Source organism: Poecilia formosa, unplaced genomic scaffold (genome assembly GCF_000485575.1).
Source record: "Poecilia formosa unplaced genomic scaffold, Poecilia_formosa-5.1.2 Scaffold34, whole genome shotgun sequence".
Classification (NCBI taxonomy): domain Eukaryota; kingdom Metazoa; phylum Chordata; class Actinopteri; order Cyprinodontiformes; family Poeciliidae; genus Poecilia; species Poecilia formosa.
This window is the reverse complement of record NW_006799973.1, coordinates 2,408,827-2,428,000: the sequence shown is the minus strand read 5'-3', so window position 1 is coordinate 2,428,000 and position 19,174 is coordinate 2,408,827. Positions and strand designations below refer to the sequence as shown.

The following is a 19,174-nucleotide window of genomic DNA, read 5'->3' as shown; positions in this document are numbered from 1 at the left end:
TATTATTTTCTTAGGAAAAATATTAGTATGGAGGGGGAACAGATTATTTCAAACTGCTGAAATATTTGGTCCCCGCCCCTTTGGCAAATAAAGAGCAAATGTTCCCATATCTACAAAAAAAAAAAAAATGTTTTATATGGTGACAGGAAAAATACGACTTACAAGTAAATTAATTAGTTCCCAAGTTATGGAGGAGGGACAGATTATTATTGTTGTAGAAGGGGAAAACATTATTTCAAATAAATATTTGGTTCTCCCATAACTTTGGCAAATTAAGAGCAAATAATAATAATGTATTATTATATGAATATATTTTATCCATTAATTTGTCATATTTTACATTAGAAAGTGATTCGCCAGAAAGCATACTCTTTTTTCAGGTCCCGCTATCTAGCTTCCATCTTTTTACATCAAAAATAAAACATTATAAATGCATACAATGTATTGGGAGGCAGTGTTTGACGCCTGGTTGATAATCAGTGAGGCTAAAGAGAACATAACAATAGTTGGAAAAGGACACCAAAAAAATAAACAAAACAAAGAAGAATCCCACACAAGACAATGTTTATTCATTTATTTCAGAGGGTTGCTTTGTTGTTTTTCTAACAGCAGCTGTCGATTAAATTAAAAGTTAAGACCTTGACATGATTATGTGAACCGTTTTACCGAGAAATGGATCAGAAGCGAAAATGGTCGGATCCGCCTCTCTGGCTGCAATGCGCGCTCCCGCCACAGGGGGGAGCAAGACCTGAGCTCTGATTTCTAATCACGGGTTTTTCAGTGTGGAGTTAGCATGTTTTTCCGATGGATGTGTGGATTCTCTCCAGGTCTTCTAGCTTCCCCCAAGGTCTAAAAATATGCATGTAGGTTTAGCTGGCCACACTATTCGTCTTTAATGTCTCTGTGCTGCAGTGTGATGGACTGGTGACCTGTCCAGGGTGTGCTCCCCTTCTCATCCAATGTAATAAAAACAAAAAACTAACACAACAGAACATGCTAGGATTGTAAGCAAGCGTTAACCTTTATTTGACTTTACAAGTGCTAAAATCCGACACGGGAGTTGAGTTGAGCCTTTTGATCCCAAAGCACAGTGTGTGTTTTTGTAAATCAGACCTCTCAGATGCAGCAGATTATTTGGACAGCCAGCTTTCCACAGTGATCTGTAGCACATTGTGCAGCATTTCAACTTTATTACATTAAAACAAAACCTGAAAACTCTTCTAAGGCATATCAAATGACATCAAGTTTTAATTTTTCAGCTTCCCGGGTGCATAAGTAAAATCCAAACCAAAACTGAATAAAGACACTTTATTTATGGCTTTGTCTAAACCTTTCACCCTTTTACTCTGACTCCTTCCCAAACGCCTCTCTTGCTGCACCAAAAACCACATCTATCATCCCCATTATGAAGTTTCCTCCCATCGTGAACACGCTGCCCACTCCACTCCCGCCTCTCCAGGCCAGCCTGCCCAGTCCTCCGCCCACAGCCTGAGCTTGACCCCCCATCTCCGACACTACGGTACCCACGTAGCCTTCAGTCTGCTCCCACAGCCTCCCTCCAAAGAACTTTGTCAGCCACCAGCTATTATCCAGAACGCCACCAAAAATCCCCGCTGTGTCTCCAGCCAGGGTCCCCATGCCCGTCAGGCCGGTGTGGCAGCTGCTCAGCAGGGCCTCCGCCATTGACGAAGAACAGTAGTAAACACTGGAGAAGCAGGTCTCCCCAACACCGAGCAGCATTTCTCCAGCTGATCCCATCCAGGAGAGGAGGTCAGAGGTGAGGAGGTGGAACAGCGTGAGGGTGTCGCCAGGCAGCGCCGACAAGACTCCCACATCTTCCTGGAGAACATGAGTCACCTGAAGAAGAAAGGGATGTTAGAGGAATGAAACCATGCAACCATACCAGATGTGTTAACTAATACTCTGTCGTACATTTCACCAAAAACCTGCATGTCTAAGACTTTTACCACATCTTTACTAGCGGTGCCAATAAGCTTAGAGAGTTTTATCTAATGACAGAAACCCTCTGTGGCTTAAAAACAGAAATAAAAGGCAGGATCTAATGCTTTTCACCTGAGCAGGAAACTCTGTGATGGTGGAGAACACGGGGCGGAGAGGAGCTTTCAGGATGGACAGGGTGGTGGACAGGATGTAGAGCAGAGTGCTGGTGGAGTTTGAGTCGTCTTCAGGAACAGATTCGCTGTACTGCTGCACCCTGCTGCTCACAGAAACTACAGATTCTGCTGCAGTTTCCTCCGAAAGGTCAGAATCCTCCGATTTAGCATCAACACCAACCCTTTCCTCCAGCGTTGACTCTTTGCTGCCCTGCTCTCTGTCTGCCTTTGCATGTGGGTCAACAGTTTCTGAATTCACATCTGATTGTGCGGCATTTGCATGAAGCGCGTCGGTGTGAAGCCCCTCTGCGGCTGCAGCTGTCTGCCCGTCTTCTCCCCCACAGCCTTCAGAGAACAGCTCCTCCACCCCTAACATCTCCTCCAGCTCCTTCATGCTCACTTGCCTCTCTGCCTCTTCTGTCTCTTTGATTAACCCCACGCTGAAGCCGCCCTTCCCCTCTGGAGGAGTGCAGCACGCTGCCGTCCACAGCGGCTTGGCCTGACACACTTCGTCTCCATCCTCCGGTGCCCCGAGACGTCCTGCTCCTGTCAGAACGTAGACACCCCCTCCTAAAGCGGCGCACTTGGGAATGACGCTGGACTGGATCAGCGCCGCCACTGTCGAGTCCCACTGTTGAAGCGGAGAGTCAGACGGATCCTTTGTTGCTCCTCCAAGAAGAGCTGGAACGGCGACTTTGACATCATGTTCTTCCTCTGTCTGCCAGGGGAAAAAAAGAATCAAGTTAATTATTCCTTTCACAGTAAATCAAACTTTTTTTGTTGTTGCAAAAGCTCCAACCAGCATCGTGTACTATTTGAATTCAATACGTCTGTTAATATTTCACTTTTCAGGCATGTAAAAGTCTGCAAGGTCAACTTTTCTCCCTCCACACCCTCTTCATCTTCTCATGAATATCTCCATAATGCATTTCTAAAACCTGAGTCATGCCTCTGCCAGCTGCCTGCACTGGGACTGAAAATATCACCTGCCAATAAAATACAGGTTAGAAATTAACAGCAACATGCATTACTATTGAGATTTGTAAATGAACATCCTGGTGACTAGTTGAATTAGAAATCTGATAAAAGACACTTAATTATCAATTTCTGACTCTTTTCTCAACTTTGCAGACTGTTGTGTTAATGAACTGACCTAAATGATTATTCCTATGCTGGAAATGATATTTAGCTTCTTCAGCTCCTTCCTCAGTGGCTCTGAGTAACCCTGACTTCAAATGATAAAGGATCAACTAATGTTTTAAATATAAATTCAATAACAAATTGTGGTTGGAGGCGTTGTTTTTTATGCAATAAATAGATTTTCCATGACAGAATGACACTAAATATACGAGTGACATTGTTTTACATCTTTTTTTTTGTGTCATTCCACAGAAGAAACAGCAAAATTTATATGTTTTTCCTTATTGTAAAATCTAAAAACAGATTTGATATTGGGTTCTTTAACAATGATTTGATATTGGGTTCTTTAACAATGATAATAAGTAGATATTTACCAAAAATGCTAAGTTGTCTTTTTAATGGTTATGTAACATTTATTGATCTAAATAAGTCTTATTTAGCTGGACTGAGGGCAAATATGGCTCTTAGGATTTCAAAGGCTAAACAACAACTAAGATTTTTGGGTTATAAATCTGATAAACATGCCTCTTTTTAATATTTTTCAATACTATTTTTCAATAAATAATATTGAAACCTTAGCTCTCCAGCAGGTGTTTTTATCTAAATGTAAAATATTTTGTACAGTTTTGGCTTAAATACTGATCTGAATACCTTGTTTTTTTCCACAATATGACCTTTTTTGAGTGTGCAGACTCCAAGTAGCGATTAATTGATTCCTAAATTAGTTGATGATTTCAATAATTGATTCGTCGCAATCAATCTGATTAACTGTTTCTGTCAACTCTTCCATGAAGTCCAGAGTGCTGGAGGACGCAGCTGATCCAGTCAGCTGGTTCACTCAGCTGAGCTCTGGATCTGTGCAGCTCCTCCAGAGTTACCATCCTCTGTGCTTCACTGATGAGTGCTCTGCTCTCCTCAGTGAGATCAGGTGTCGCGTCTTAATTCCTGACCTGTCTGCAGGTCTTTATGATGCTGAGGCCTTCAAGGAACAGCTGGATTTATTTCACCTGGGTGAGCTTGAAGGCAGCCGGTTTCCCAGGACTTAGCTGAATTAGGCATTACTCTGTCTTGGTCTACCACACAAAACATTAATTTGATACACTGAAGTTTGTGGTTGACAAAACATCTTTGGAAGCAATATCCGAGTCCAAAGAAAAACTTGAAAAAGAGAAACAGACACTTTACAGAATGCTTTTGAAGTGCGGTGCCTAGAAGCTATTTATGAATCAAACGAGGAGGGATTAGACTTTTAAATAACACCGTTTTCTGGTTTCATTTCATGTTTTCAAAACTAGATTATGACAAATGTATCCTTACCACAGCCCCCCCCTCCTGCAGCTCCTCCCTCCCCGTCCATCCGTGGCTGAGATGGAAGGCCGAGCAGACAGCCGTGTCACAGGCCGGCCTGGACAGAGCGGCGAACGCCCGTCCCCCCGGCAGTCTGTGGCAGTGTCGGTGCAGCGGCGGCTCAGCTGCGGCTCCCCGGGGAGGCGTCTGTCTGTAGAAGCAGCCGTCACAGAGGGCGAAGCCTGGCTCCGAGTCATGCTCAGCTGGAAGAGACAGGCCCGGGCCCAGCAGCGCCAGCAGCCACACCGCAGCAGCAGCACTCAGCAGCATGGTGGTGAGATCAGCTTATCTTCCCTCTCTCACACTCAGTGAGAAGGGAGAGGCTTATAAATTATCCAGTGGTTTCCTTGTGTAGATGGAGAAGATAAATAATGACTGCTGATGGGCTTCTTGCTCTCCCCCCCACTCACTGACTCCTCGCTCCGTCCTCTGGTTTATCTGCAGCCATCCCTGCCTTCCTCCCCTGCCAGCCGAGCTCAGACAGGACGAATCAGTGGTTGCAGGAGCAATCTTGCTTACTCCTTCATTTCCCTGTCCCCCCTGACAGCCTCGCCCCCCTCTGTCAGTTCCACCCTCTGACTCTCCCTCCGGCTGTTTCTGCACCTCACCACTCCCTCCGCAGCTACACCTTTACCGTTCACTGCTGTAATGCACACAGCCTGAGCCAACACCTACTGATTACCTGTAAGTCTGCATTCCCAAAAATCGGTTTGAGCACAGCCAGCAAGGCTTTAAACTCTACTATTCTTGAGAGTCCTTACTCAGTAAAAAAAAAAAGAAAAAAAGAGCAAATGAGCTCTATAATTTTCAGAGTCTGCTGATGAAATCCTTATTAAATTATAATCCCGACAGCAACACGTTCGCCCTGAACTCACGCCCACTTCCATGCCCTGCAGATTAAAGCCAACTTTCCCCATATTTGCAACATTCCTGCTGAGGCACGATTCTGGCACGGATGGATTCTTACAAAATCATTATGAGGCAAAGGCGGCGTAAACACATAATCTTCACAGAGCAAGAGTAAGAGTGAAGGAAAACATGTCAAGCACTTCAGACAACACCACGAGGTGGAGCTCAGCCAGAATGCCTTCACATTGCTCAAGAGTTATGGGTAAATGGAGCCAAAAGGCACCCATGAGGTTCTGCAGAGTGGTGTCAGAGGTCCTCTGCAGAGGTCAAGCAAGGAGTAGATATTGCTCAAAACATGGATTGAGGTGCCTTTGCAGAAAGAAAGAGCATGCTGACATCCTACCTTTAAAGAACACAAACCTGGAACGACATTTCTGGGTGTGATGTTCAGGGTGGGGCATCAAGCCATCGAGTGAGATATGTGCAACGCTTTCAGACGAATGTTGCAACAAGGTCAGAAGTTTCTCTAGGGTTGCTTCTGTGCTATTCGAATAGCAAAGCTGGGAATATTTTAGTTGAAAACAAAATGTTTTAGTGAGCTAAAACTGAAAAATGTCAACACACAAATTTACAAGTGCAAAAACAAAGTGTTTATGTATTTAAAAAAGGTTATTTTGACATTCTTAAAGACAATAACTGATACCTGGCACAGATTAAACATACCAGAACTGTAACAAATAGACATTTATAACTCTAAGGTTACAAACGATGAACTCTGAGATGGTGGTTGATTTAAGCAAAGCAAAAACAAATATCTGAAGAACAAATAAGGATGAATTCACTGGCTATCCAGAGGAAGCATAGAATCAGCCGCAGGATTGATCAAGTTGGCTAAATAGACATCGATGCACCAATCAAGCAGTCAGTGATTGAAATCAGAGTTTTTCCTTGGACAGCTCTGTCTGATGATCAGCAGGTCAAATGTCCTGCATTGGGCAGGAGGAAAAGGGCATTTTGGTGCAGAAAGCTCCCAACATGACCAGTAGTTATGCAACGCTTCCACCAGTCGAGCATTTATAATCTACAATAACAACTGGTCTGGTGATTTACATCTTCAGGGCACCATCAGTCTTGGGTTATTTTAATAAAAAAAAAAGTACATGAATTCAATATCTAATAAAATTAAATAAAAAAAAATTAAAAGAATTTTAAAAAAAGAGGCTTTGTGAAGTTAACTAATACTTTCATTACAACAAAGATGTCATATCATTGTGAGCTCGTTAGAAGTAAAAATACATTTTTGGGGAACTAGAAGCTAACAGCTAACGCTAACAGCTAGTCAGATCTAAGCTGCCCATTTTAGCTAGCAATGACAGCTAAGCTCAAACTGAACATGTTCATATCAATGGCAAAGAATAGTTTTAGCCGTTATAAACAGTTTACAATTTTACAACAAACTATGTAAAGTTGGTGCCATTTTGTGAAGTTGAACATTTCTGCTTCCATGTGGAAAAAAGCTGGTTGTATCAAACTGATGTAAAAATGTTCAGATTGACTCGGACGAGCCGTTAGCTTCCACCAAAGATTCATTTATAATGTCTTCTAGCTCATAAAGATACAACATCTTTCTACTACAGGAAAGGGAAATAAATATTACCCATAATACTTCCACAGAACCACCGTTAGCTCTTTAATGCTGTGCAGGTTTTAGGTACCAACATGTCACAACAGAGTAGAAGCTTCCCGGTTAATCCTATTTTGGAAGTTGAAATGCAAAATCTCTGCTTAGGGCAAAATATCTGTTGCTGTTCAGAAAAACAGATAATGCATCTTTTTTAATAGTCAATGTTTTTCACATTTAATTATTGGGAGAAGAAAAAATATTTTACATTGAAAATTGGCAGATTAAGACGCAAAAAGAAATCTGTTCTGGTCGGGAAAACATAATCAGTGCATCTATACAACGAAGACTGAATTTAAGAAACTATCACTGTTTCACTGTTTTATTACTTCAACAACACTCATTTCTGCAGTTTTATTTTGCCTGCAATGAATCTCATCTCCACCAAGGGGAGCTTTCCTTTCAGGACAAACATTCAAGTCCTCTCTTTTACCCCTTACACAAACAGAAGCAGGCCCCCCCTCCTCCATCCTGCCGTTAGATACATCTCCCAGTCGCTTTCACTCATTGGGGATGTCAATGACGAGCTCGGCCTCGTCTCCCTCCCCTCTGTCCTCGTCTCCTCTGTCGCTGTCCCCATCGCTCTCACCTTCCTCGTCAGCCGCATCTCCGCTGAGCATTTGTTTGGGAACCCAGCTGAAGGGGCCGCTGGCTGTTCGAGGGGCACCAGAGGCTGACGTGTAGTTAGCCGCCATCGGACCAACAACCTGAGGAGGAGGAGGGTACAAATGATTTCAAAATCGTGGCACAGGAAGGGACGAAAACCTCTTAAATAATAGATGAGTGGCAATGGATGGCTACGTCACAGATGTATAAATAAAAACAAGACAAAACATGTGTTATGTGTCTTAATTTAAAAAACTGTTGCATGAAAAGACACCATTTTGCATTATAATGAGTAAAATAAGATAAAACCTGAAATAAACTAATAAATACCAAATATTTGCAATATGTTTTATGACTACTGCTCTCTGTAAATATCTCCAATCCCCCTCCTCTCACCTTCCCTGTGGCCTCTCGCTTGTTTTTTGGCGTCTTTGTTTTTCTCTCTTTCTTCATTCGCTCAGCTGGTGGTGCCAAATACTCTGGTGGGAAGGGCATCTGCCCCACACACATGCACACCCCGATTTTTCCAAATGACCACATGCACACATTCGTGAGGAGTTTACGACACACACATACACAGACCAAACACAAAAGAACAAACACAGGAGAATGAACAGTACAGAGATGGTGAAGGCATTAAAAAATAAAATAAAAACTGACAACAATAAAACAGGCATGAATAAAAGAATGCTCAATGAAAACAGGGATTATGCCTGCAGATGAGAAAATGGCAATGGCTGCAGAGGAAGAGATGGAGAACTCACAGCGTTGAGGTACGATCCGGTGCTGGACGACTGCAGGGGGTTTACTCCAGGACGGGACAGCAGAGAGAGATGAGGCGATGACGAAGAGGAGGAAAGGCAGGCTCCAGGGCTGCTTTTCCGCCTGAAAAAAAAAGAAAGAGAAGGTGTCAAAAAGGATGGATATAATATATATGTGAAATGGAACATGCCTGCACATCTGAAAAGCTGCGACATGCTCCTAAGTTTGATTTCCTGACAACAGGAAGAAGATAAAGCATTCTTTTTTCGAAAGACATTCTTAACATAAATAGTACGACAATAAATTACTATTTTACTCAAAGTGCACTTTTCTAAGAATTCAAGAAAGTTGCAAAATCTTGAATAAGGACAAATATAGGTCTAATAACACAACACAGATTTGGATTTGATTTAATGGTTTTTACGAAGTGATTAAAGTCCTTGAAAGCTTTTTTTTAAAGATACAGGTCTAGTTGGATCAATTTCCAGCTCATAAACATTTGTAGTTTACTTCTTTGCAATTTCTCTTTCCCTCTCTCTTAGTCCTTCCCCTTCACTGTTTTCTGAAGAAACGGTTGCATCTGAATCTGAGAAAGAAGTAAGAAAACATGATTCAGTAAGAAAGTAAAATAGATAATATAGATTTATTTATTTTCCACCTACCAGAGGAGTCTTCATCAACCCTCTCATATTGGAGCAATCTGTCTAGAAGGAAGCTGGAAACCAGGGGGAGCTTCAGTTTACCACGATTTTATTTTTCAAACACCTGGATATGTTCAAGCAAAATCAATCTCACCTTTTGTCTCGGGAAACCTTCAGAAGTTTTCTTTGTGCTCTTCTCAACTCCTCCTGAAAACATTCCTGTTCCTGTAAACCAGCAAAAGCAGCAGTGAAAACGAAGTAAAGCACGAGTCCTGGGAAGAAAACACTTGTGATTAAAAAAGGGAAAAGTCACTCACATAAACAAGGAATTTTAATTTTCTTTTGAGATTTTTGTACTTCCGCTTGTAGTCGACCTCTACGTCTGTCTGACCGTTCATTTCTGAAAATTTAAGATGCAAAACGGTTAAAAATCAAAAATCTGCGAGCTGTTTTGGCGCAGTGTAGGATGTATTTGAAACAGTGTGTTGAGAGCTCAGTTAGCTTAGTTAGCTGTAGCAACGGTGTTTTAATGCTACATTTGTCAACATGCAGGACACAAACACCGCTGAAAAAATACAATATCTTGAAAAAGTAAGAATACCTCTGAAAATATCAAAACTCTTTGAAAATATAATTTGCTACCTCTAGCTTGGGTCGGTCTCTGCGACATCCTCTTGTTTACATGCGTCTTGCTCCACAGCATTTCCGGTTATGTAGAGACATCACAGCTCAATGCTGCCCCCCGCAGGTTAGGAGGTTGTAGTTCACCATCTGCCTCAGAAAGCAGAGCACTACTCACCGTGGTGTAGATTCATTGAATAAACTACGTTAATGTTGTTGATATTGATGTTTCTAGTTTACACCAAATTTAAAAATCCCAAATTTAGCTTAGCATTAATGCAGAGTATAACACTGAAGCAATCAAAAATAATGTCTGACACAAAAAAATATTTTATGAGGTACACAGTTGTGGGGAAGAAGGCTAAGGGGACATTAACACCCTCAAAGTAAGTCACAAAATTTAGATGGTGAAGAAACTGACTGTACGCAGAGCTACATCCAGGCACATTAATGGAAAGTTCTGTGGAAGGAAAAAGCATGGTAGAAAAAGGTCCAAAAGCTGCTGCCTTTAGAAATTTCTGAAAGAAATTATATTCATTGTCTGTATAAATTCACAAGGTCCTGAAGTCATAACATCAACAGCCACTAAAACATACCCAGCAGCAAGTTTCATTCCTTGTTTCATGACACTCGTGGACCAGAAACTGAACTGAGGGGGGAAAAACTGGACAGTTACCCCACCGTTACATTTCCAGATAAAGTTTTGTCATTTTCATTTGGAAATCAAAGGAGGCAGATTAAAGAGGCACATATTTAAATTAGATTGTGGGAGTCATGCCATCTACTACTGTAGGTCTGCTGTGTTTGATCAAATCTAAGGTCAGTGCAACCATCTACTAGGAGATTAAAGAGTTCTTCACATTTTTCTCTATTTACAAGCTTTTGTAGATGTGATTTTATGATGCAATAATTCATGCTAACTGAGCCCAGACCAAGTACTGAATGCCAATCCTGCAAAGTAATGAGCTGAAATGACTTCAGACTTGATAACACTTTTCAAGACCCTCAAAGACATGTTACAATGAAATCAGTCATTTTCATTCACACACACATTCACTGATGACGGCAAGTTACTGGATTGTAGCCGTAGCTGCCCTGAGGCAGCTGCAGCTGCCGGACATTATCTAACATTCTTGTCTTACATATGGTTTTAATATTCTTATTTTCTCCAAAAATACATTTTGGAGCCATAATTATCAAAATTAACAGAAATAAACACATAAAATGTTTTCCCTCTACATGCAATTAATGTATATAAAACATGAGCTTCCATTTTTAAAATGAATTATAGCATTTTCCAATTTTCAATATACAAATGTATTTTCAATGTAAAGTCCTTAATTTTAGTATCCTAATGTAAGATGGTTTTGCTGTTTGTTGTACTTTCTGATTGCAATTTAGAAAAGGGCAGCAATGTACAATATCCACAATATACTTTCTGATCTTTAAGTAGCATCTTAAAAATGTATATCTTTTCCTTTCTCTTTGAAAATATGCTCTACTTTGTGTGACTCTGTCACATAAATCTCACAATAAAATACTTTACATTTGGTTCGCATTTTTAAAAAAAAGTGCATTATATAGTCCAATTCAATAAATAAACAATACATATGCAATGACTGAATATATTATGATGTGTAAAAATCTTTCAGTGAGTCGTAATTTGGAGCCAGCTCCACTCTGCCTCAATGAAACTCCGATGCCGTCTTGCAGTAAGATTTCGTTCCTTACTCATCTCCCCCTGCAGGTGTCCTCTCCACCTGCAGCAGGTTGTACTGCACCAAGTTTGCAGCTGAACCTTAGCTCTCTACAGTCACTTGCCCGGGCCCAGAATCATGAATTATAGATGAAGAACATTTGCAGAGACGCTGCTTCAGTGCATATACCCCATAGCCTGTAGCCAGACCCTCTGTGCTTGTGTGGGATTCGTTGGGGGAGGGTGACAAAGAGACGTGGACCACAGCGCCCTGTTAGAGTACAGATAGCATTAACCTGAGCATTTAGTTTGAGTTCCTCCCTCTCAAAGCAGAGTCCTTTCATGCACCTTCCCCAGCAGGGCGGTAACAGTGCATACAGCTTCAACCCAGGATCTCGCCACCCCTTCCAGAGACATCACAGAGCCACCTTTCAAAAATAAACATGGATCCTCTCCCTTCCAGGCACAACAACTGATATGAAACACAATCTCTGACTGGCTGGCTGCCTCTCTTGTTGTTTTCCAAAGACACAGGCAGACAGAAATAGATTCATCTGTTTCTGCTTCCATAAATCGCTGCTGCCAACCTCTCCCTATCAGCCAACAATCCCTCCTGGCAGCTCCAGTCCTCTGCCCCTCCTCTCCCTCCCCTGCTTGTTTCTAATGGATCCATATATTCTCAAGTCAGGCTGTTGCTCCTGATTACCAGAGCCTGTCAATGCGTTTCGTCTTGTGAATTTTCTGCTTGGATGTACGTCCTTGTCTTGCCAGCTGTTTTCATCGTGTCAGCATGTGTGTTCCTGTCTATTCCCCTGCATGTCTCCCCGTCTCCTTGATGTGTACTAATGTCCTTCACGTTGCCTCACCCTCATAACGCCTTCCATCACTTTTTTTTTATTTCAGCTTCTCTGAGGTCCTTTTGCTTCAGCTTTGCTCCTTATTCAGGAAACTGGAATGTACCAGAACCACACCAAAGACACAAACAACAACTGCAGCAAAAGCCTTCTCTGTGAGAACAAGGTAAGCTTCATGGTTTGTTGCTCTCACTGGCTTCATAACATGTCCGTGTTTGCTGAAAGGTGAACCTTTAAGCAAACAAATCCTGGGAAACTTTTCTGCTCCCTTTGCCTTTTCTCCAATAACCTGCCTCTTCTGTGTGTGTCTGTGTGAGTGTTACAGGCCAAGCTTGTTCAGTCTATTAAAAGAATCAAACATGAGGTAGACGAATGCAGAGGAGCAGAGAGAGACACGTATATAGACTCGGTGGAAGTAGAGGTATTTTTGCTGCATTCCTCACTCCAACACAAATACACTCCTGTCAGACACAAAAGGTTCAGCTCCACCCAGAATAATTATGACTGAAGCAGTACGAAAACATCGAGGTAAAAACATGCCTTACAAAAATAATCCTTACAAAAGTAGTTCCCTTATGAAAAGGCCATTATCTCTGGAGGAGCTACAGAGATCCACAATTCAGGTGGGACAATCAGTCAAAAGAAGAAAATTATAAGAAATCGTGTTTGCATTTTTGCCACAAGATGAGGTTGCAAACGTGTGGAAGAGGGTGATGCAAAAAAAAAAAGCTGAAAGTTACTACAAAACACTGATGTTAGAAAATTCAACCAAGTTACCACAGATACGCCACAACATGACAGAGTTTGATCTATTTAAGAAAATAAGAAGTGTCTTGGTCTGTAGTTAAGAAACCATATTTGTTTATGTTCTTCTGGCTTCATTTATTGAGTCATTTTCATATTACAGATCACATGTGTCAAACTTGAGGCCTGTGGGCCAAATCTGGCCCATACCTTTTTATGTGGCCCTCTAGATTATAGACTAAACACTAAATGTGCTTAAATATTATGTTTTCAATAAAATCAATGCAGTTTTTATTAACTTACTGCCAAATTATATCAATCAGTCTCTCCAGTCTCTTGAGAATTATTGTGGAAATTTAAGCAAAATCAACATATCCTCTCACTTTTTTTGTGCTAATAATTGGGAATTTATTGCACATTTTTCTAAAAAATTTACAAAACTTTCTTACTTATACTAAACATCTGCCTCGCCCTTAATCAATGTCAGATTATATTCCATGAACTACACGTAATAAAAAGTCGCATCTGCCGTCATAATTAAACACAAATATCACAAATATTTCCAAATTAGTGTCACAAACACTTTGATTTTTATTACAAGAAATCACAAAAAGTATCATGAAATCCTGGAGTGACTGAAAAGATGGTCAATAATATTATTCAATTTGAACAATTCATTGATTTTTGGTGAACAGGTTTTATCAATACATTCTGACACAACCGGCCCTTTAAGAGCATTCATGATCTTGATTTGGCCCCAAACAAAAATGAGTTTGACACCCCTGTTATAGAGCTACTACTACTAAAAGCTCCATACCCATAGGGTATCATACTGTAAGATTTGCTGCTACAGTTGCATTCTTCTTCAAACAATCAACTACGATGGACTGACTACGAAACCAACATGTCACAGTTTAACTTGTAGAAAATGTCCAGACCACTAAATATTTTTCTTCCATTTCAAAATGATACGTTCTTTGACGTATCACAGAAGATCTCCCCAAAACACATTGAAGCTGTTGGTTGTAACGTCACAACATGTTAAAAACTCAACAGGCACAAACATTTTTACAAGGCATGAAGTCGTAGTCTCACAATATGTGTTAAAAGGACGGGCTCTCTGAAAAATATGATCAAGATAACATCCATCTACACCTCACTGCGAAATAAATTACTCACAACTCCTTTAATCAAAAAACTCATTCAACATAACCACATCATTTCATTTAATCCACATATTAAATACGTAACAAACCCCTCTCTTTTTTCAGATCAGGTTTGATCAACTAGAACGAGAAGTCAGAGCCGAGTTTCAGAACCTCCATCGCTTCCTGGAGGAGGAGGAGTACCAGGACCTGGAAAGACTGAAGAGGGAGAGACAGAAACTTCTGAAGCAGCTGAAGGAGAGAGAGAAGAAGATAGACGCACAAGGACGGGACCTGGAGAGAGCAATAACGGTGCTGAACAGCAAGTTGGCCGAGGAGGACAGTCCTAAACTGTTCAAAGTGAGGAAAATATGGAGGACAGAAAATTACTGGTTTGGTTTATAATTGATGTCGTGCTGGAGCTACAGCAGTAAGCTCTGATGTTCCAGCATGCAGGAAGAAAATGCATGAACACATCATACTTGTGATTTGTTGTGATTACGCCTTCAGACTCAGAGCTGCAGGAAGATATCGTGCTGCAGGTTTGCATCGGAGTAAACCTGCAGAGCTGCATTCATTTCGTTCTGCTGAATCTTCTTGGCTCCCGATCAGTTATTGACGCTGATCAGCTAAATAGTTGACTTCTCTAGTTTACAAGTGCAAATCAATTTCTCATTTAAAACGTAAAGGACATAAAATGATGAAACATTGCTTATGAGTTGAGTTGACTATGATCATGTTCTAAACTTTGTCTCACTGCAGGAAATCCAAGATCTTGTAAAAAGGTAGGTTTATTTTACGGTGTTCTTTCCATAAACGTATAATTTTGGTCCTTCTCTGTGTTGATAATCTGTTTATGGTCTGGTATTCTCTTTGCTGTGAGCTCCATGTTTACTTTTTTCCTCTCACTTTGATTGTTTAGGTCTCAGGTCCACTTCATTCGTCCTGCAGAGGTGGACACAGAGGTCCCCTCAGGCTGGTTTGTGGGTCCCATCCAGTACAGGATATGGAAACACATGAAAAGCTGCCTCTACCCAAGTATGTGTCCACACTGTTTTGCAAAAGTATTCATAAACATTTTCACATATTCTCACATTACAGCTACATCCTCAGTAGCTGTATCCAAATGTTATGTGCCGGACCAGCACACCACCTTAATAACCGCAGCAGTTTGGGACACAGCAATAAATAAAAAAGATCTTTTTTATTATAATTTTCATTGTTATCACAACAGTACTGCAAAATAAAATTCTAAGTCCATGTCGCCCTCCTTACTGTAAATGTGACGTCTTGCTTTGTAGATTGTAAAACTAAGGACTTTCTCATCCTTGAGTTGGATAATATTTTGTTACATTTATTCAGTTACATTTACTTGAGTTTCATTTTGGGTAAAACTACTTTAAGGAGTATTTTTACACTGTACTTCTTAGTTTTACTTGAGTAATTCTAATATGAAGTATCATTCCTCTTAGTTGAGTAAAATTTCTGTGAATAACTTCAGTGAATGGAGAACAGGCTTGTTTTAATAAAATAAATTCTCCAGACACACACCTGCAGTTTTTATTAAAGTTTCATAAGTTTCATATTGAAAGAAAATGATTTGGAAACATATCTTTTTGTTTGGTTATTTTGTATTAATTATTTTCACTTTGGTCTTCAAATATCAATATTTAAACATAACTTTATATTTTTAAATATTAAATTATAGTTTTGCTCAGTTACTCAATCCTTGAATTGCCTTTTTACCAAATACTTTTTTACTCTTATGTGAGAAATTTCTTGGACAGCAACTTTTTACTTTTACTTAAGTAAAAATAAGTTGAAGTAGCTGCGACTCTAACTTGAATAAAGTTTTTGTGTTCTGTATTTTGCTGACTATCACATAAAATCCATACAAACACAGCGGTGTGACGAAACGTGAAAACACTCAAAGGATGTAAGAAGTTGTATTGAACATCTTTGACAGCAATATAGATTCATTAAATCTCTCTGAACTGAAGCCGTTTCTGCCTTCAGATATTACATCGGTGAGGTTTGACCCGGACACTGCCCACCCTAACCTATGCCTGTCTGAGTCCTGCACTTCCGTTTGGTTCGACGAAGAGAAAGACACTTCTGAGGTCCAGCCCAACCCGCGTCGCTTCCACTATTACTACTGTCTGCTGGGCCAGCAGGGCTTCAGCACCGGCCGACACTACTGGGAGGTGGAGGTGGGCTACAAGACGGCGTGGAGGGTGGGCGTGGCGCGGGAGGATGTCCCCAGAGGAGAGGTGACGGCGACGGGAACCTCAATCGGCCTCTGGACTTTGGCCTTCAAGGGCGGGTCTGTCCAGGCCTGCACGGATCCGAAACCCACCAAGATCACCGTGTCCGTCCAGCTGGTCCGCATCGGCGTGTTCCTGGACTGTGAGGGCGAGGAGGTGACTTTCTACAACGCTGTTACCATGGCGCCCATTTACACCTTCTCCATGGGAACCGTCATGGTTCCCCTGTTCCCCTTCTTCAACCCGTGTGACACAGACGATGGAAAGAACACGGCGCCAATCACAATCTTTAACCCCTCACTTTAGGACCTCAGCAGCTGGATTGATGGACAAACTGGATCCTGGAGGAATCATTAAAATGTAATTTATTTCTCAGTTTGCTTGATGCCAAACAGGTTCTGGTTTATTGTCTCGTTTTCATTGCTGGCAGCCTAAATTTATTTAAAGGGGCAGTACTATGAATTCTCCAGCCACGTAGTGTCATTTTACAAATGTACCTTCAGTTGTTATCAAAATGCTGTATAGTTCAAATATGACCTAAAAGAAATTTGACTTTAAAATTTAACACCTTGAAATTGGGCCTCTGTCTCTTTAAGAAACTCTTGTTCTTTCTGACACTCTGACTTCAGGAAATCACATTTTTACCAGTTTTTACACTGATAAGTAGCTCATGTGATGAGCTCATTAGACTTCTATCAGGTGCTTGCTAATTGCTGCTGGCTAGTCTGGAGGAGCTTCATCTCAAAGGTGGAGCTAGGTCCACCCAGGCGCTTTGCTCAGCTGAATATTTACCACAGGAGATTAAATGATTTCTCAAACAGGCATGAAAGAATCAAAGCAACACTCCAGATGTGTTTTTGATGAGGGAATAACATTAAAGCATGACATGAAGGTCAAATAAGTCAATTTTACACAACACTGCCCCTTTAATTTAAAACAGGAACAAAAAGAAATGTAAGCTATTACTAATAATTATTGTAAACAGAAAAATTTAACTTCCAGACTGATTGTTTTCTATCATGCAGAATGAGAAGCCAAGATACACAATGTATGCATTTATTAAAATGATTTTAAGACTGGTCTTTAATTAACATGTGAAGTGGACTCTTTAGAAAATAGAAGCAAACAGCAGCAGGTGCAAAGAGCTTCATGACGCAACCTTTGGCCTGCATATAAATATCTCCACTATGTTGCTGTAACTCCTCCCTGCAAGGTTATGGGAGCTCAGAAAATGGCGCAGGGAATGAGAGAGGTGAAGGAATGGCGCTTGATATCCAAAATGTAATTATAGTTGACACTAAATGATTTATTAAACTGAGAATAGAAAGGTGGAGCTCCGGGACCAAGAGCCCCCTGCTGCTGCGTGACAGACGAAGACAAGAAGACAGAAGATGGCATAACCTTTTTGTTTATTCTTAGTATTCATTTAGGCATGAAATAAAGAAAAAAAATAGTGTCGATACAAAACATCCGTGTGAAGAATTGTGCAAAATGGAAGGACAGAGAGGCCATGTGGGGACGCCACACCACAAACAGTCCATCACAGCAGCAGTGATCAGAGAGGACAGACACGACTGGCTTAGTGTAAGGAGAAGCTGTGGTGGCAACAGAGGCGGTTTCTCCTTTTGGGTTTTCAGAATGTTTCTGGAACTGGTACGATGTGATAACTCTGATCTAGTGAGACAAAGCCTTCGTTGGGTGCAAGAAAAGTAAAAAACAAAGGCTGGTCATGTCTTAGCATAACAGCCCTGTAATTTAGAGACACCCCTGGGGTAAAAAGCCTTAAATAGTTTTTTACTGCTGCAGCATAATCTTCTACTAACAGCTATTTATAGATGAACATCTAGACAGGCAGCATGGAGGTGAATCAGAAGGTCCTTCCTGGTCGGTGATCTTTCTGCATCGGGTTTGCATGTTCTTCTTTAGCACACTTTGGTTCTCTCTGGACATCGTGAATGTTGGTTTGACTCTGAAATGGTTTTAGGTGTGGGAGAGTGTGTGTCATTTTGGCGCCCTGCGATGAACTCGTGACGTGTCCTGAGCGAACCAGGCCCACAACGGGCAGGATAGAAAGAAATCACGATGCCATCCACTTACACTGCAAAAGCACAAAGTCTTACCAATAATTTTTAATGTAGTTCCTACTGCAAATGTCTCAGTACTCTTGAAATAAGACAAAACTGATTTATAAGTAAGATTTCAGCAAGATGCAGGAGCTTGTTTTAAGTATTGATGAAAAAGTTCTAGTTCTAGTTATGCAATAAGACATTTTCCCCATATAACTTGACATGTGTGGCAGATTATTTCACTTATAGCTAATACTTTTGTCATCAATATTAAGGAATTTTTCACTTAAAACAAGCTACTCTATCTTGCTGAAAAGCTACTTGTAAGTTAGTTGTGTCTTATTCCAAGTGAACGAAGATATTTGCATTAGAAACTAGACCAAAAACTCTTGGTAAAATGTTGTGTTTTTGCAGAGTAAGCATGCCCACAGCATCACAGAGCCTCCACTGTACTTCACAACAGGAAACAGATATTGTGTTTTGAACGTCAGTCTTTTGTTTTCCACAAAACCCCAGTAATGTTTGTTTTCACAAGGCTCAATCTGGGTAAAGTTTACAGTTCCAGATAATGGCACAGGGTAGCAGACATCCCATGTTTTAATTTAATTTGATCAGAATAAGTCTTTTGTTTTTTTCTTGCCATG

General features: G+C 40.8%; 3 protein-coding genes across 5 annotated transcripts; 1 reads left to right on the top strand and 2 right to left on the bottom strand.

The window, feature by feature from the left end:
- Positions 1-997: 997 nt before the first annotated feature.
- LOC103136792 (uncharacterized) lies at positions 998-5,337 on the bottom strand. The gene is made up of 3 exons (XM_007550208.2): positions 4,572-5,337; positions 2,074-2,832; positions 998-1,857 (listed from the first exon to the last, which is right to left on the bottom strand). Exons 1-3 carry the CDS (start codon positions 4,869-4,871, stop codon positions 1,342-1,344), a joined length of 1,575 nt encoding a protein of 524 aa, XP_007550270.1. The 5' UTR covers positions 4,872-5,337; the 3' UTR covers positions 998-1,341.
- Positions 5,338-6,077: 740 nt separating this feature from the next.
- On the bottom strand, positions 6,078-9,893 carry ino80e (INO80 complex subunit E). Of its 2 annotated transcripts, XM_007550207.2 has the most exons (8): positions 9,783-9,893; positions 9,458-9,540; positions 9,295-9,365; positions 9,162-9,214; positions 9,010-9,085; positions 8,502-8,622; positions 8,134-8,232; positions 6,078-7,838 (listed from the first exon to the last, which is right to left on the bottom strand). In XM_007550207.2, exons 1-8 carry the CDS (start codon positions 9,841-9,843, stop codon positions 7,632-7,634), a joined length of 771 nt encoding a protein of 256 aa, XP_007550269.1. In that variant the 5' UTR covers positions 9,844-9,893; the 3' UTR covers positions 6,078-7,631. The 2 variants fall into 2 exon arrangements, with proteins under 2 accessions (XP_007550269.1, XP_016526024.1); XM_016670538.1 differs by lacking the exon at positions 8,134-8,232.
- A 2,171-nt stretch (positions 9,894-12,064) lies between these two features.
- LOC103136789 (zinc-binding protein A33) lies at positions 12,065-18,251 on the top strand. 2 transcript variants are annotated; one of them, XM_016670550.1, is made up of 7 exons: positions 12,065-12,208; positions 12,361-12,477; positions 12,637-12,732; positions 14,327-14,560; positions 14,963-14,985; positions 15,123-15,238; positions 16,217-18,251. In XM_016670550.1, the coding sequence occupies exons 2-7, from the start codon at positions 12,412-12,414 to the stop codon at positions 16,768-16,770; spliced, it is 1,089 nt and encodes a 362-aa protein (XP_016526036.1). In that variant the 5' UTR covers positions 12,065-12,208; positions 12,361-12,411; the 3' UTR covers positions 16,771-18,251. The 2 variants fall into 2 exon arrangements, with proteins under 2 accessions (XP_016526036.1, XP_007550267.2); XM_007550205.2 differs by having other exon boundaries at positions 12,065-12,477.
- The last annotated feature ends 923 nt before the right edge of the window (positions 18,252-19,174 follow it).

Coding starts and splice junctions, on each gene's coding strand:
- ino80e (XM_007550207.2), bottom strand. CDS start 9,843: ATGCTGTGGAGCAAGACGCATGTAAACAAGAGGATGTCGCAGAGACCG. Junction 9,366..9,457: donor AATTAAAATTCCTTGTTTAT/GTGAGTGACTTT, acceptor GCTGGTTTACAG/GAACAGGAATGTTTTCAGGA. Junction 9,215..9,294: donor AAGGTTTCCCGAGACAAAAG/GTGAGATTGATT, acceptor CCTGGTTTCCAG/CTTCCTTCTAGACAGATTGC.
- LOC103136792 (XM_007550208.2), bottom strand. CDS start 4,871: ATGCTGCTGAGTGCTGCTGCTGCGGTGTGGCTGCTGGCGCTGCTGGGC. Junction 2,833..4,571: donor TGCAGGAGGGGGGGGCTGTG/GTAAGGATACAT, acceptor TTCCCCTGGCAG/ACAGAGGAAGAACATGATGT. Junction 1,858..2,073: donor TCACAGAGTTTCCTGCTCAG/GTGAAAAGCATT, acceptor TTTCTTCTTCAG/GTGACTCATGTTCTCCAGGA.
- LOC103136789 (XM_016670550.1), top strand. CDS start 12,412: ATGTACCAGAACCACACCAAAGACACAAACAACAACTGCAGCAAAAGC. Junction 12,733..14,326: donor TAGACTCGGTGGAAGTAGAG/GTATTTTTGCTG, acceptor CTCTTTTTTCAG/ATCAGGTTTGATCAACTAGA. Junction 15,239..16,216: donor GAAAAGCTGCCTCTACCCAA/GTATGTGTCCAC, acceptor TTCTGCCTTCAG/ATATTACATCGGTGAGGTTT.